The 17727-nt window shown below is 54.9% G+C and overlaps 2 protein-coding genes across 2 annotated transcripts; both read left to right on the forward strand.

Moving 5' to 3' along the window:
• Positions 1–234: 234 nt before the first annotated feature.
• On the forward strand, positions 235–1335 carry TRIREDRAFT_74453 (uncharacterized protein; the record flags this gene model as incomplete). Its single annotated transcript, XM_006961392.1, has 3 exons — positions 235–380; positions 444–543; positions 605–1335. The coding sequence occupies exons 1-3, from the start codon at positions 255–257 to the stop codon at positions 1333–1335; spliced, it is 957 nt and encodes a 318-aa protein (XP_006961454.1). The 5' UTR covers positions 235–254.
• Positions 1336–15814: 14479 nt separating this feature from the next.
• TRIREDRAFT_53596 (uncharacterized protein) lies at positions 15815–17051 on the forward strand (the record flags this gene model as incomplete). The annotated part of the gene is made up of 2 exons (XM_006961393.1): positions 15815–16247; positions 16270–17051. The coding sequence occupies 2 exons, from the start codon at positions 15815–15817 to the stop codon at positions 17049–17051; spliced, it is 1215 nt and encodes a 404-aa protein (XP_006961455.1).
• Positions 17052–17727: the final 676 nt, after the last annotated feature.

The raw sequence follows: 17727 nt of genomic DNA on the forward strand, positions 1-17727 counted from the left end.
CCTCAAACTATTGCAGCAGCAACCAATTTACGCGGTCGATAAGCGGCCCGGGTGATTGTCGGCCCTCCGATAAGCCTTTCAGCGCGCTCAAAACCCCCCAAAATGCCGGCCGCAAATGGGCCGAGGTTACCCGACCCGGGTTGCGGCAAGCCCATATTAAAGCTGCCCGTTATACTACCTCGTTTAGCCGGCCCGGGAGACTCACCGTTCTACTCTCTATTCCTACTCTTTCATAGAAGATCAAAGCACAGAAAATGGCCAGCTCAATTCTTCGAGGAAGGGCGCTGGGGGCGGTGCGCCAGTCGCGCTGCTTCAGCTCTACTCCCAGGCAGTGTGCTGCCGACGTCAAGAGTCTCGGTGTCCTCGGCGCCGGCCAGATGGTAGGATGTCCCGCTTACACGTGAAAGACGACGGGAGCCTGTTCTGACGCTGCGTGCTTCCAGGGCCTGGGAATTGCTCTTGTTGCTGCGCAAAAGGCACAGGTCCCAGTGACTCTTGTCGATGCCTCCGAGCAGGCGCTGAGTAAAGGCATTGCGTTTGCCGGTGCGTTTGGGGAAGCCTCGAGCCCTGGTGCTGTGATGTCATGACTGACGGCCCGTGATAGAGAAGCTGCTGGCCAAGGATGTGTCCAAGTCCAAGATTACTCAGGAACAGGCCGACCAGGCTCGCTCGCTGCTCAAGCCGAGCACCAAGATTGAGGACTTCTCCTCTGTCGACTTCATCATCGAGGCTGTGCCCGAGATTCCCCAGCTCAAGTTTGACATCTTCAGCAAGCTGGCCAAGATTGCCCCCTCTCACGCAATCCTGGCAACCAACACGTCTTCAATCTCCATTACACGCATTGCTGCGGCCACTACTACCGATCCTAACGACACCTCGGCTTCATCTCGAGTGGTCTCCACTCACTTCATGAACCCGGTCCCCGTCCAGAAGGGCGTTGAGATTATCAGCGGACTGCAAACCAGCAAGGAGACTCTCGACACGGCCGTTGAGTTCTGCAAGAAGATGGGCAAGATCACGTCCGTCTCGGCCGACTCTCCCGGCTTCCTCGCCAACAGAATCCTCATGCCCTACATCAACGAGGCCATCATTTGCCTGGAGACGGGCGTTGGCGACAGAGACTCCATCGATGCCATTATGAAGAATGGCACCAACGTCCCCATGGGACCACTGCAACTTGCAGACTTCATCGGCCTTGACACGTGCTTGGCTATCATGAAGGTTCTCCATACGGAGACGGGCGACTCCAAGTACCGCCCAAGCGTGTTGCTGGGAAAGATGGTGGATGCGGGCTGGCTGGGCAAGAAGAGCGGAAAGGGTTTCTATGACTATTAGCGCATGGAAAGATACAGTATCCGCCATCACGACCATGTGGACAAAGTAATCAAACCTGTACATAGCTTGCCACCCGTGTGAAGCTTCACACGCTGGAAACCTGAGTTCAAGGAGAATTTCTCTTCGTACCTGTTGTTACCGCATGTGCTGTGATAGTATGCAAGTTGTACTACTAGCTGTCGATACCTTTCTGTGTCACAGTTAATGCAGTAGGTCACCTTTCTTTGTCCTTATGCCCAATTGGGCCATTGATTTGACCAGACTTTTCTCTTTGATCTGATGTCATGTCTACACCTCCCCATTGGCGTGAAAGCCTCCATACCTGTTCACGCACATGATTCGCCACGAACCCCGGTTCTGCCAACGCGACACTCGAGGTCACGAGGCTATCAAAGTAAAAGCACGGCAATATATCATCACAGCTGCAACAAGGTTGAGCATCCGCCATGGTCAGCATCAAGTTGCAAAGTGGGTTGACCTGCATATGCCGGCAGAGGTCGAGTGATGGCGAGACGGACGACCTTCTGCATCAATGACTTATGAGAAGCTGATTGCATACGACTGCTACCTTGTCCACTTGAGCATCATCCACTTCTGTACGCATCCCGCTACTATTCACCGCAAAGTAATCACAAAGCAAATGAGCTTTTCAAACTTGCAGATGCTATTTACATGAGCTGCAGTCATACAGCCAGCCACATGTATGGTCTTCGTAGTACCTCAACTTCGTATTCTTCCCTTACCCACCGAAAAAAAGGGCTCGAGACAAGGCATCTGTCTAGCGTCTGTGCTCCCAGCGTTTCAGCGCTAGGCAAGTCATCCGAAGGGGGCTAATAATAGATCCATTGATTAGAGATCGGACTTGTTCCTGGCGAAATGTCTCACCAAGCCTTATAGCAACGATTCGTTAAGACCCCAACTGGCACGACGGACGACAAAGTGGGCGTTGCGAGGTGAGATACATACATTGCAACAGGCGGGAGCTGTGAAGGTACCTAGGCAAGGCACAAAGTACAGTACTACCTAAGGAGGTAGGTAGATATCAAATTGGAGATTGGAGGCGAGGGGGAGGACCGCGTCCTGCATTATGAGTATTACGGAATACTCGCCGAACGTCTACTCTCGCTACGCCTCCCTGCCGATCAGGAGAGCAACATCATCGTCCTATGAGGGATTCCCTTCTGGGCCAGCCAGAAGGCCTATTATCTGGCCACACATGAGAAAATTTTCAACGGCACGCGGGTGGCCTAGTAATGCGCAACTAAAAGATGATGCAGCAAGCCCGATGCTCTCATGCATGATGCGGCACTCGCACCGATTCTCCCTTCAGCTCTTGGCATAGTCTGAGCAACTCAGCCGTCCTCGGCGCCGCAGAGCGGACCAAACGCCGACGGAAGAGTCACTCGTCGACCAAGGGGAGGGGGAAGGGGAAGGACAGAGACGGAGACGAAGAAAGGACGGAAGCATGGAAACGGTGCCACGCTGGCGATCTGTCACTCCACCTGGCCACCCGTGTTTGCACTCACGCTTGTAAGAGTACAAGTACTCGTATGCCAGTAGACTCCATGTTACGCCGCCAGAGCCAGGATTCTGCTCGTGAGATTGAGGCTGAATTGAAGGATTGGCCTTTCCCCTCTGCAATTACGTGGACGGCTCGACCACGCCTCCTGCCAGGCGCGGGAGGGAAATTAGACGAGCATGTTTGCTCATCCGACGCCGCCCAGGCCCTCTCGGACATGTGCAGATGCAGCAGATACAGAGCCCAATGCCTGCAGGCGTTGACCTCATCGGAAAGCTGTTGCGTCCGGATGGCGTCCACACAAAGTCGAGGGTGTTATCCACGCCAGTGTTCAGCTTCTGCAACCCACGACCGGGTTGCTGATGAGAAGTGATTTCGATTTCCGGCTAATTAACGCCGGCATGTACAGTACTCGTACAGGATTCGGACTCCGCACTTGCGGCAAAGCAGACAGGCGGCAGCAATGAATCTGCATACTGTACATGTATGTATGTACTCATCTCGTATGTATGTATGCGACTCGGGGGGGCAGATCTCCCGCCTGCTGAGGCGATGATTAAAGACCCGGTCTAGTTCGAGGGAGCATGTGCCCAGCCCATGTGTCCGCTATGGCTTGCAGCACGGAACAGATTTCTGTGCAAGGCCTTGCCTGGCAACCTGGCACTGGCAGAGGTGGTCGAGGTACAACCCTCGTGTGTATGTATGAAGTAAATTCGCGCGTTAGGGTAGCAGTATCTGCCTTCATCCACGAGCCTGCCGATACCTAGGTAGAATCAAACAAAAGGTACAAGGGTAAAGAGAGGCACACGCACGCCACACAGGCACACCCCAAGGACCTTACTTACCTTGGGTACCCCTACGAAGCTTGTTTTCCATAGCTCCCAGGTTGGCATCGTGGCAACACTGCCTCGTCTGCCAGAGTAGAAATACACGATTGCCTTTGCGCCCGCATATGATCCCGAGCAGAGGATAGGCATCACAGCAGCTATCCATCCTCCGGCTTGCTCGCCACACCACCTGCTGGATGCAGTAGGTCGAGAACCAACGGCAACTGGCGTGAGGGAACGCTGCCATTGGGCCTTCGGGCAACCTTGGAGTAGAACCGAGAATTCCTCAGGGCCACCACGCTTCCTAAACAGAGTCCAGGTCAGCACGCGTCGTTTCTTCTCTTCACAATTCCTTTCTTTTTCCCCCCTCCCCCCCTTCTTCCTCTCCCCTAAAGCCGGGTACCTTGCTTTCTCATCTCTCCAACGCGCCAGCAGACGCAGCCAGCGAACTATAAGGGGTGATTCTACCTTACCTAGGGGACTCGTCGTACAAGTACGAATCCAGTACGGTACAGCCAGACGCGCAGCGCTCCGGATGAGTCGCAGCACCTCGAAATGAAAGGCCCGGCTGCTCCATCTGCCTCTCCATCGTAAGGCCTTTGCTGCCCCTTCGGGCGGGAACTAGCACTGACTGAGGCATTGGCCCGGGCTTCGATTGGATCGCGCTCCTCTGAGCTCCCCGCTTTCTCGCGCAGCGAGTGCATCCCTGGCCTGGAAGCAAGCCAGCCAGCCTGTGAGCGAGCATGTGCATGTGAGGGCCGGAACAAGAGACCGGACCCAAAGCCCAAGCCTAGGACCAAGACCAAGACCAAGACCGGGGGCGTCGCAAGGCGTCAGGCGCGGGGAAAGACTCGAGAGGGCCGCGACGCGAGGCTACGCGAGAAGTCCTGAAATCTAGGAGACGGCCAGCCATTGGCGGAAGTCCAGGGTAGGGGCACGGAGGGAACAACGCCGGCTGGTGCAGGTACCAATAGGGTCAAGTGCTCGTAAGGTACAGGTGCAGGAACAATGGAAGGGTTGAGGTTGCCGATTGCGAAAGTGCGTGAGCGTGTAGGCCAGTCAGTACTCGTACAGGAACCGCTGCGGTCGGCGGCGGCGAGGCACATGAGCAGGTACGGGTACATGGGATTGGTGCCTGAGGTAGCACTACAACGTCTCTGGGAGGGGAGTGGTGATAACGTCGACCTTGCACCCTCCCCTGGCACAGCCTTGCTCTCTTTCGTCGTGTTTTCTCATTGTTCTGCTCTTGTTGCTGCCCGTTCCTTCATCCGGCCGCTTCTCTCGTGGAGGGTGACATTCAGCAAGCGATCATGAGTGGCCAGGCAAGGTATCGAGTACGGCGTTTGTGCACGTCGTGACGGGTCCTGCGCAGGTATCCCCTCTGCTGCGAGGTGATGGGACTGACCCTTCGGAGCTTCTCGAGATTGAAACCTGCGTGCGTGCGACCCTGTACGAGTACCTGTACGGGCACGATACGGCCAAGGGCCAAGGCCATTTGCCCCATCTGCCTACCCAGGTACCTACCTTATGCACACACAGTCGTGCGCACATCGACAGAAGACTGCTCCAGGACCAACAAGAGCCGGCTCTCCGCTGCACTTGCTCCGCTTCAAACGACATCTAGGGAGTCCTGCCAGTGGTTAGTACCTATCGTACTGGGTAAGTAGGGTACTTGCTTATTCCCTATCATCACTTGCTGGAGTCTGACAGTGCAATTCGGGCTGCCGCAATGTCCCGATAGTACTACCTACCTACTGAGGCACGCACCCTCATCACCCTGGTGAAGACAAGACGACGGCACTTGAAAGTACAAACACCAGCTCGGCCGTTCTTGACACTTGCCGGGGCAGCCCTGGCCCATCGGATGGTCCAGTCTTTCTCTAGCTGCTTCACAACCGCGGCAACTCGAAGCTCGCACTCGTGCTACGGCTGACCGGGGGGGCCCTCTTTTCCCCTTCTCCCAGACAGGGAGCAGAAGCTCCAAACATGACTTCCAAACGGCCAGACCCGCTGCGTCAAACATGTCGACCCTTGCTCAGCGAGCCAAGTGGTCCTGAGGCTTTCCCACTTCCGACATGGCGGCTACTTGCGTCCGCGTGGCCGGCGCCCATCCGAAACCTGGCACGAAAAGCCATGTGGTCGGATCTTGCCTAATACAACGTGCTGTTTTTGCTGCTGCCAGGCGTGATGCTGGCGAAGCAAGGAGACCAGACAAACGCCATATGATTGCTTCGTAGACCGGCCGACGGTTGGGCAGGCCGACGACGGGGCCTTGGAAGACTCGAGCCCCAGATAGTCTTGCTACCCGTGGACACAATGCGATACCTCAGCTCTGTCGCGCCGCGCCGCGTGCGACCTTTCGGGACTTTCCCAGCTCGCGTCATTGGCGGCACGAGACGCACAAGGCCGTTGACAGAAGACTTATCCGTTCAGCGCAGTTGTTTCGACTGGGGCAGCAACAGCGGTCTAGCAGATTCGCGAGGCTTGTCTGACCTGCAGGTCTCTCTTCTATCATACACCACACATACTAACAACGACTGACTACAATGCGGATGTCGTATTGCCTGCGACGTGCCTCTGACTCGCTATCCTCTCCCCGCGCCGCCGTGTTCCTGGATTTCATGCTTATATCAACTATCCTGACGGGCTACCTATGAACCCCCGGTGTTTTACCACTATGACTGCGTGGATAGTGGAGTGTTTCTGTCTTCTAGAATTTTGATGATCGCGGGACCGTTGACAGGATAACCCACCGGGGTCTCGAGCTCCACTGCAAAGGCATCTTGAAACGACATGGCTTCCCATCCTTTCATTACCAAGTATCTGCGCGACATATTAGGGCCCTGCAGCTTCAAACTGCACATACGAGGAGACCTACGGGACACACACATACGTACACACACATACGCATGCATGTACGTGCCTTAGCTGTGCGTAAATTCGATTGCCCGAGCTGCGCGCTGTTGCTAATGCTGCTATACTAGATCCAAGCTCCCAATACTATAAACATACATGGCATACCAGATGTCAGAGACCAGGACGCTGACGCTTCGCACGTGGTCTGCTGCAGACAAGTATCTGCAAGAGCGGGAACTTCGGACGCGATTATCAAACAGCAATTCAACGGGCAGCGGGCCTGCCAATTACCGACGACAGCGACATTCTTGAGCGTTCTAGTTCGTGACTCCCCCTGAGGGAACTAGGTACAGTAGAAACATGAGTTTGTCTAGCCACCCCCCCGGTTTGGGATGAAACGACGTGGTTTACAACTTGTGCAGGAGACTTGCTCAAGGCTTGGGCGTTCTGCTGCGCGTCTCGTACGAGTACAGGCGCTGCCGGCGTGCCTCGCTGCTGAGGCGAATACAGCTCCTCGATGTGCACCTGGCCAGCTACAGCATCATCGCGCTGCTGCCATCGTCTGGGACTAGCCGCGGCCAGGTCATACCGAGTACATACCTTACGCACACGCGCTCTCACGCACGCATACGAGTGGAAATGCTACGTGGAATGAGCATCTCGCGGCTTGGGCTCGCCCCACCAGGTCTGCCCCGGTTGCACCGGCGCATATCCCTCCTCAAGCACATGGAGCGACTGCCACTCTCCAGAGCTTCCAAGATTGATGCATCGTGGCCCTGCAATTCTTCCGCTCGTCGATTGATCCATGCGCAGAGATCCTGGACGACGCTCTCCGGGCCTTGTGGCGTGGCTAGTAGACCGACTCATCAGAACTGCGTTGTTCCTCCAATACCAGCGCCGCGACTGCTCTCATCGCTTCCGCTCGCCGTGGTCAGATGAGGGATCACGCTCTCTCGCTTCGTTCTGATGCCAAAATGAAAATCCAATCCGCCCTGCCTGCAAATGCCGTTCGACTTTGCCTCCGTCGTATGAGAGCTAACGAGGCACATGCTAGGCACGACTTTGCAGTGAGAGGGCCGGCGAGGGTTAGCTCCATACGCCACGCTCGGGAGGAGGGGTGGGTACCTTGAAGGCATCGTTGCTGCACTTTTCTCAGGCGTCATCCGCTTCACATGCTCTCCTAGCCCAATTCCGTTGATCGCGCGCATTGTCTGCATGAACAAGCGAGACGAGGCTGGCTTATTTAGTGCTGCTACCGCCCTCTTGCAGTTGCCGCAGATGAGCAGAACGCATCCGGGACTCTGCTGCCTTCACGGTCCGCGATGCTTCTTCTCTCGATTGAGTGCAACAGGACAGCTGCTCCACCGCGACCTAAACCTCCCTGGCCGCTGTAACTATTACCTGCATTCAAAAGTGGCGACCCTCCCCCACTTACAAGGCCCTGCGATTTCTCGTCGTCTTCGACTTGCCGCTGATGACCCCTGTCACCGATATGCGCGCCCCCTGGCGTCAACCCTCGTTGTTTCTGAGCCCCCCTGTCTTGTTGTACTAGTATCTATGCCTTTGACTACTTCGTACCATGACCTCTGTAACCCGTCGAGGAGTCCATTGGTTCAGTACGAAAACAGGCCTGGAGCCGCGGTCATGCGTTCGTCCGTGGAGTCGACCTGGAAGCAGATGTGCTATGTACCACTGTATCGAGAGTACCATGGAGCTTTGCGCCAGTGGTCCGGCCGAGGTGCCGTCTGGTAGTCGACTCCTGCCACTGTTGGCCTTGACCTTGTCACAAGCCCTGTCCTGGCGAAAATTGCTGGCTAATGAGATCGATCCCATGCCACTAAACTTTGGAAAATGAGAGAAGCCATTTCGGCTTCCATCTTGCTCGCGGGAGTACGAGGGGCACCTCGTCTCTGAATCAGCGGTCTGGTATCGTGGATGAGGACTCGATGCTGTTGCCACGGGCACTCTCATGCGGACGAATAGACGAAGGCGGTGCCTACGAATGGGTCTGGCATTGCATACCCGGCGCAAGAGAGTGTCGGATCACTGCGTCGGCGCGGCTGAGCGCCCCCCTCTCGGCCTACGAGTACACGCATTCTGCAGATGCTAGTAGCAGTGCTACTTGATTTGCTCGACCGAGGGCCCAGATCCGCGCTGTTGCTGCCGCTGTCCATCCTGGCGGACGCTTCGTTTCCCTGGACGCATCGTTCGTTGACTTGAGAGTCCAGGCAGCTGGCGCAGCTCTCTTGATGTCTCTGAGACGATGCCAGCAAACCGGTTCTCAGTTATACAAAAAGCACAAGTATGAGTCCGTGGAGCAATCGTCGTAAGGCAGCCTGGGGACAGCTTACCAGGGGCCGTTCTCAATTATACCCTTCCTGGTAGTGGTCCCTCTCTTTCCCGATCTTGGAACACGGAAGACTCCCTGGTAGCTCAACCGACAACCGCAAGGGTGAGAGTGCACGCTCTGCAGTGCTGGCCCATTACAGTGCGGCTTTTCTCGAATCACGAAGCTTCAAAGCTGCAGACTAGGCTCGCCCACCCCATCCTCCTTCATCAGGTACCAGGTACGGAGACGCCCCCCCCACAGCCTCTTCTCCATCGACGCAAAGCACCTGTCTCCAGCGGCAGCGTCCAGCTTTGCCATAGTGTTGCTCTACGGGCAATTCTCTGAAACCCCCTCGAACGGATATTACGGGTACCATTCTCAGTTTTCTGGCCAGATCTGGTGCTTGCCAGGCCCGGGCCAAGTCAGTCTCAGTCCAGCCATCCTGCCAGCATCTTGGGACCGCCCGGCACCTCACTCCTGCACGAGGCATATACCTGTATGCGAGCTGATGATTCCAGGACCATCGATTGCACCTGCGTCGACCTTGGAACCCCACTTGAAGCGCGTGGTATGCGGTCCTCGTTCTCATGTCACCATACAAGTATATCCCAATCCTACCTCGTGGAACCTTGGAACTACCCAGATGCTACCCCTTCAAATCAGTCTCGAGACCTGAACTCGATAGCCACTCGGGCCCTAACTTCGTTCAGACAGGGGTCACTTACTGGCTCTCTCGCTCTTGCAGGCGGCTAACTACCTACTTCTTTCCTCCCCAACCCGGTCAAAGGCTTAATACATCCACTGTACGAGTATTACCAACAGTACGAGGACGGCTCTCCGCTGGGCGGCATCAGAGGCAGTCCCTTTTCGAGCTCCCATTTCGAAGAGATTTCGCCCCCCCTCCGGCCCAGAAGAGACTAATCTAGGCCGCCCTTTGTTTTGTGCCACTTGCTCTTAGCATCGCTCAGCTTGCTCTTCGTGATATATCATTTGGTTGGTTGGTTTCGAGTTTCTGATTCACACAACTCGCGAGCGAGACGACTCAACTAGCACCTACGCTCCAGCTGTCGGCTTACCGCGGAGCCTCTGTTGCCACCTCGTAAGCTCCTTTGCCTGTTTCGGAGCCTGGATCTGTCGACAACCTCCTGTTGGACGGTAGTGGCTTGCCTGTCAGGCCCTCATCGAGTTGATGTTGGCAGAGTTTTCGAGCATATCTCGAACAAGTCGTGTGGGCGATCCCGCTGGCGCCTCTCCGTCCGAGGTCGTAACTCCCATCCCAATGCTCGCCACCAGGCCCTGCGACACCGAGAATAGCCACTGGTCTTTCAACAGATACTTTCCAGCTCCTGGCAAAGCTTCACCCAGTCCACGCATGTCAGACCAGTACGACTCCTCCATACCGACGCAGCCAGACTGGCAGGGCCAGTATCCTTACCTTCCTCAGCCAGCTGGATCTGCCTATCCTGCGTCCGCCGAATCGAATCACGCCAACTCGGGAGTAGCCCAACCGCAGCCGGTGGTGGAGGGCGGGAACATTCGCCTGGATGCCCATACCGCCAGACAAACGGCACTACCACCCAGTCTACGCCATCTTGCTTACCATGGAGGAGCTGGAGACCATGGCCATCCCTCTCGGCCTGCCGAAGCCTCAGATAGAAAAGAGGACCAGAGAGGCATGAAGTCCGCATCCCTCTTGCCGGACGAGACACTGCTGCCTACCAGAGCTACTGGCCGAGAGCCGGTGCCCGCAACCCACATAAACTCAGCCCCAACTGCGACGAAAGGTCTGAATGATGGCTCTGACAGGTTTGGATCAGATGATCAGTCTGTGGCGGCTGTCAAGGATGATGTGGATGATGGCTTGGCCGACGAGGATATGGCCGAAGAGGAGGCAGACTCGTTGTTACAAACTACAGCGGAACGAGTGGCAGCTCGTAGAAAGATGAAGCGCTTTAGGTAAAAATCCGGGCATTCGCTGGAGAATGGAAGTGGCAGCAGGCTAATCTGACTCTCAAGGCTCACTCACCAGCAAACACGGTTCCTAACGAGCGAGTTCGCAAAGCAGCCTCACCCGGATGCTGCCCATCGAGAACGGTTGTCCAGAGAGATCCCTGGACTAAGCCCTCGGCAAGTCCAGGTGTGGTTTCAAAACAGGTAAGTCGACTTAAGAGGAAAAGAAAAAAAAAGAAAACTTGTTCGAAGTTCTGGGGACCAAGTGCAGGAAGAGGTCGCATGCAACAGGGGCCTAACTCCTCTCTTAGGCGTGCGAAGATTAAGAGACTCAACGCCGATGACCGTGACCGGATGATCAAGATGAGGGCTGTTCCAGATGACTTTGACAACGTACAAGCCTTACACTCCCCTTATGGAGCTGTTCATGGCATGCCGATGCCTCTGGCTGGCCCCGTGGATTTTGCACACCACCCGTCGTACCCGAACAATCCGATCATGAGGCCCCTGATGGTGGATGTTCGTCGTCCGGAGGGAACAGACCATTTATCGCCCACCGGACTCACGCCTTCATTTGGCAGCATCGGCTTCCATGCTCCAAGCACGGTAAACTCGTCTGGAGTAATGTCGCCCATATCACCGCATTCTACGGACCGCTATCCTCCTCATGGAGGTGGCGGGCCACATAGTTCTTTGGAAGCGCATCATCGCCAAGGAGCCGGGCCGCATCAAACGTTCAATGGCCGAGATCCGATCTCCAGACCAAGATCCGAGTCGCTACAATCATACTATATGTATTCAGGGGCAAATACACACTCTAGTGTGTCTGACCGTTCTCCGTTGGTCTACCAGTCCAGTCAGATGAGCCAAGCAACAAGCGGTAGCTCGACAGGCGTTGACCGGAGCCCGTACACAAGTAAGTCGAAGTCTTCCTAACGGTATCAGTTGAGGAGTAGGCTAATGGAATTTCAATCGTAGGCGGGGGTAATGCGCAGTCATCACCGACGGGGTTGAGCTATCCCAACTTCCATCAGACGCCCGAGAACGGCTCTCGCCTTCGTGCTGCCTCAGCCTCAGGCCCGTTGCCCCTGAACACGACAGACCACTATCGACCTCTCCACTCTCCTCAGTCACATTCCCATCGGTCAACCGGGCCGTCTGCACAATATGGAGCTTCCTCAACATACCAAGCCAGCTACGGTGCAGCTCCTTTGTCAGCGCCGTTGACGCCTTCATTGGCAGCACCACAGGTGCGGACATCAGTTGGGCCATCAAGTGTCCGGGACTACCAAGACTCGGTGGGAACTGGTGGCTTTCCCCATGCCTTGCCGAGCGGGTTGAACGGCCATGATTCTCGAACAGAAACCAGGAGCGTGTTTCCCAGCGGGATATCAGGCTATGCCAGCCAACAGCAACGGAACGAGAGCTACGGCATTAATGACTTGAATGGCACAGTTCCCTTCAAAAGAGAACGGGGCTATTCGAGTCAGGGAGGCGCAACCTCGCCCCTGGACAAAACGAGGCCCTCGATATACCATAATTCAAGCTAAGCAGCAATCAGCTCTGTGCCTTGGGTGGCGTTCTCGAAGAACAAGAACATGTGGTCGCGATGATGAATGAACCACTTAGTTTTTACCGCCGCAACTGGCCATCAAAGGCCAAGTGAGCGTAACAATTCGGATATGGGGATAGGCTCTACGGCCAATTGGTTTTCGACAAGTGAGTGCCTGCCATACGGCACGCATATCCCATTTTCTTTTATGTTATTATATCAGCGCCATGCATATGGGGCCACGATCTTGTCCTATCCGGGACTTGGATATGTTCCCCCTCTTTTGACCTTGGTTGCCACCCTCCCCCTTGGAGTCGAACAGCAAGATGATTTACGCATTGGGATTCATTACAGACGGGCCGGGCCGGGCTGGGCGAGGTGGGCAGGCGCGACAATACGGGTGATGATGCCGTTGGCTCGTGGGTATAGCTTGCCACGGTTTCAAAAGCGAACTTGTTTTACAAAACTAGCTTGTCTGATGGCAAAAGGATGTGTTCAGTTGAGTCTGATGCTGCCTATTCTGGGCTGGACTTGGAAAAGAATAGCTGGCATTTACAAAAAAGCATTGATCTGGAGCAACACGACGGGACTGCGCGCGGGATCCAGAATACCGAATACCCTCCTGGAGTTGGGCACACGACGCAGTTTTCATTAGGACATCCGGCCTTTCGGTTCTCTTCTTCCTCTTCTTCTTCCTCTTCTTCTTCCTCTCCTTCTTTTTATTTTCCTCTCTTCTCTTCTTTCCTATTTCCTCTTCCCAGCTTTTCCCCCATTCCCTTCTTCGGTCTTTTTTTTTCTCGTTCACCCAATCTTTCGTTCTCTTCACTTCTCTTCTTCTCGTTCAATTGTATAGATTACAAGGATATGCCTGATTTTACTCCTTCCTCTTAGGAGCTTGGAGAGATGCGGCACGTCGAAACGTGGCCGTCTTCTCATTTTGTTTCTTCCCTTTTCTTCACATCACCCTGTATATACACGGATACTTTCTGAGCAGCCGGATGCTCCTCGTCGTTGGACGAAGATGACAATGGAAAAGGTTTATTTCCTGGTGTCACGATGATAGTAACTCTCTCTCGCGGTGACTGACTGGTGACTGTGAAGTACACAAGAGCCGCTTGATGCTGCAGGTTCCATGTACTTAAAGCAACAAACTTTTGACTTCCGGGCCCCGTGATTCAAAGTCACACCGACTGATCACTGCTGTTCGGTTTCACTCGTATGATCGATCGGCTTACCTGGACGCGAGACCCGGTCAGCACGTGAAATAACGAATACGAGCTCAGTTCCCTTGCGTTGAGCAAAGCAATTCACCACCAGTCAGTCAAGCCTATTGCTTCTCCGCAGGTAGCCAAGTGGTTGACAGTGATGTAAGCAAAACACACGAGATTGCTTCACTTCTCCTGAAAACGGCAACATGGCAGATAGGTTTACCAGATGTTAGGTGTCATCACGATGGGTGGGGTTTTGGGTTTAAAGACGATGCTTTACGGGTGTCATGGTAGTTGATTCGGAGGTGGCTTACTTTCTGCAACTTTGGAGTAGGTAGCCTTCTTGAGATACCGTATGTATGGGTTGATATCTATATGGTGTTTATCGTACGCTGATGCCGTAGCCTAGATTCCGATTCTGAGGATTTATCCATAAATGGTGCATCACGAATGGCGATAAAGAAAAGTAAGAGCTGAGACCCTGTCGAGTGCGCACTTCGCACAAGCCCCCGCCAACGACAGTCCTTTCTCCCATATCCGGAATAACACATGGAATCATGTAGCGAGAATCGGAGTTGAAATGTCACTTGCATCAGGTCATCACCGCATCATGGTAGCCGCACAAAACGGGGCCCTCGTGATGATGGTTTTAGGCAAGGTTGCTGAAGTGTGCTCTGGACCAAAGCAACAAAAGTGTATCGAAAAAAATCGTCGACGGCATCGAGGAGCTTGTCACTTTGGAAAGTGACAATTGGCCGAGGGCGATTTTGTGTAGATATTCGATTTTGCTGGTCGGTATAATGGTTGAGAAAAAAGAAGGAAAAAAAGAAGGAAAAGGAAGGGAGGAAAAGCTAGAGTTTTCTCGTTGGGAATGGAAAACGCAGGGTCATGTGATTTAGCCTGATGTGTGCTTCTCCGTCTTCGTGCCTTTGATGGGTTGCAGCGTGGGTGGCTCCCTTATGTAAGCATTGGGTCATACCTAGTATGAAACGAGGATCGAAACATCTCGAGCTTTTTGGCGCGTTGATTCACCGATGGGGAGACATCAGTGTACGTTCAGCACAATCGGAGATGGCTCTGTGAATCGAGGTCTAGGTACAAGAAATCTTCATAGTACTGTACGAAAGACTACTACTAGATACTAGTAGTAGTGTTGCATGTGCCTGACCGTGAGTGAGTTGTTATGGCGAATTGTCTCTGCTGAGGCTGAGACATGCATACGGTCGGCATGCCGTCGAAGCCTTTTGCCTAATACGGCGGAAGATAGCCGAGAGCCTCGTACCTCGCCGTCCCCAGCTGATCGAAGCCACTGCCAAGGTAGCATTCTTTGCTTCTATTCTTTGCTTCCAACTCGTCCCCCCCAGCACTCGTCGTCGCCGCTTCGCTCCCTAAGCGCCTCTCGCCGCCCTTGTCACACTGCCCGTCACCCCATTCACTCGCCCGGCAACGTTGCGTTTTCTCGGGAGAAGCGCAGCACGCAACGCAACAGCGCACGCACAGGCTTCTGGCGCATCCATCCCTCGGCAAAGACCCGTGGACGCGTTTGCTTGGAGCTTAGCGCCGTTGCCCTTCTGTGGCTCACCGGACGTCAGTGCTGACAGCCGCTGGAGCCCCCCCGTTGCGTTAGCAGCCGTCTAGCACCTGCTAGCCCTTTGAGTAATCCAGTGGAACCTGAAGTCCGCCCGGCGATTGATTGCCTCGTCTTTCAGGCTCGCCCTTTGCCGTTCTCCCAGCCAACTCCACCTTTTCGCTTCTCCAGCCCAGCGTTTGTCGCCTCTCAACCCTCAGCGCTTCCATCATCGCCCCCAGTCCCTCGCCCTACAATCGCCCTGCCCGTCGAACCGCCGAAGCGACGCATTTCCGACTGCCTCCGCCCTCGATCTCTCTCTCTCGAGTGCGCCTTTGCGCCACGGCGGAATCTCGCGCGAACTCGCCCTCCGCACCCCCTACCGAGACCGGAAAGAAAACCCTGAAAGGCGCCAGACCTTTGCTGCTCTTGGCTCGCCGACGCGGGAGTTGGGGTGTTTTCATTGCAGGCCGTTCGCCCTCCGCCATCGTCGGGTCATCTCAGAGACGTCGGCACGAAGGGCTCTTTCTCAGGATCACCATCTTCTTTGGCCCGGTTGTATGAAGTCGTCCGCCTGAAGTCGGAAGTTTCCCCTTACCGCAGCCACCTCTTGGCCGACCGGCCTGGCGCGACTCGCCACTCCAGTCCCTCGCAAGGAGCCTTGGTTCATGATGTCTTTCCACCCCCAGACTCCCCAAAGTCCCTCGCAGTTCTCGCCCGCAACCTCTTCGGATCCGTCCCTCGGCTTGTCCGGCTCTGTGGCCGCCGCGGGATCAGGAACGACGACCTTGCCTACGCCTGCGCACAGCGTCAACGGCAGCTCCTCGCAACTCGACTCCTTCATCATGCTCGACGACTCGCCGCACAAGCGAAAGCGGCCGCTCGAGGATGTCGGCGACGACGACCGCGAGCCGAAAAAGGCGCACGTCGAAGACGGAAAGCTGGCCCTCGAAGACTTGCACCTGGACGTGGGCCCGAAATATCTCCTTCTGCAATCTCGTAAGACTCCCTCCGTTGCTCTCGTCTCGCTCCTCCGCCCTTGGAAGACGCGACCTCGACAGTTCGCTGGGATGTTTTTCTTGCCGTTCCCAAGATCCCTGCTTTGTTGACACTGCTATCCTTCTAGCGCATCCCGAGTCTCTTCCTAGGACGTCGGAGGATCTCTACGAGATGTTTGACTTGACCGGCTTAGCTGCCGAAGTCGCCAGAGAGAAGCCAAACGGCGAGAAGAATGCGCTCCGCAAGACGTACAAGGGCCACATCAAGCGGCTAGGCGTCGCTGGACACTTTGACGTCCAGAAGAAGAAGGAGGATTCGCCCTCGGATTTCCTAGCCATGCTGCAGGTTCCCGACCACGAATGGAACGTCCATCAAGTCAAGGGCCGCGCCCTCATGGACGGCTTGTCTGAGATGACCAAGTCGTCCCTGGGCCGCGCCCTGACCATGGCCAAGGGCCCAATCGCGAAATCGGTTTGGGACACGTCGGTACTGGGGGACATTGGTTCTAATGGTGATAGCTCAAAGGCGCCGTCCGCGAAGCCGACGGCGCCCAACACACCTTTGATATCCATGCCTGGGGCCGCCATGAGCCGCCCCAAGGCTCAGCTGCTGTCCGGTCAAAGCCCCGCCCGGCCCCAGCGGAGCATCAAGAAACGGTCATACGGCGACAGCAGCTACGAGGGATACGGTGAAGGCTTTCCCGATGATGATACCGGCCTTGAAACAGGCTATTCTACGGGAGAAGGCGAAGGGGGCCAGAAGCGTCGGAAGAAGGCAAGCAAAAAAAGTCTTGATTCTCCCTCATCTCACCATTTGACTTCTAACCTCTTGCAGAGTTCAGGAACAACGCCGCCTTACCCAAGCGCTATGCGTCAATCGAGCTATGGCCCTGGAATGGTTGGAGTATGACACCTGCACCCTTCCAAGATCCATCATGCTGTCTCATGAGAGTTGACCGAAAGTGATCTCACGGAGAGCTGAAAACTATGCTCTCAAAAGCATCTGTCGGCTTTCAGTTCGTTGCTGATCTGAGGCATCGGGCAGTCTGTTGCCCATGGGCTGGGACAGGAAGAAAAGTTATGAGAACGCAATGGGGGTTATTGTCACTTCTACAGGCTCTACATCATGATACATGAAGGCTCGGCTCACTCAGAGAGGTCAAGGGGGTATCCGCTTGTTTTCAATGTTTCTTCTTCTCATCTTTTTTTATCCGCCATCTACCTTTTGTTTTTTTGCGTCCTCGGACAAAGAGGAATCATATTTGCGGTTTTGTTTAGCATGGCGTTTGGGAGAGGCCAGAGGTGTGTGTACGTTTTGACGAGCAGAGGCTTCTTTCTTTCTATTCTCAGAAGTGGTCTGTTTCGTCCCTTGTTTCATGTTTTCTATTTCAGTTTCCTCGCTTTTTTTTTCTCGCTTTGCTTTACCCTTGTTGTTGTCTGTTTTGCTTTTATGCATTGTATTCGTTTTATAGCCCCTAACATAACAAAGCAGCAAAAGGGCCGGTTGGAAATACGAAACCAAAAAAAAAATTCGGGGGGGGGGGGGGGGGGGGGGGGTGTTGGTTTGTCGGAAGAACGAAGCGCTG

This window comes from Trichoderma reesei (assembly GCF_000167675.1).
Source record: "Trichoderma reesei QM6a unplaced genomic scaffold TRIREscaffold_1, whole genome shotgun sequence".
Lineage (NCBI taxonomy): Eukaryota > Fungi > Ascomycota > Sordariomycetes > Hypocreales > Hypocreaceae > Trichoderma > Trichoderma reesei.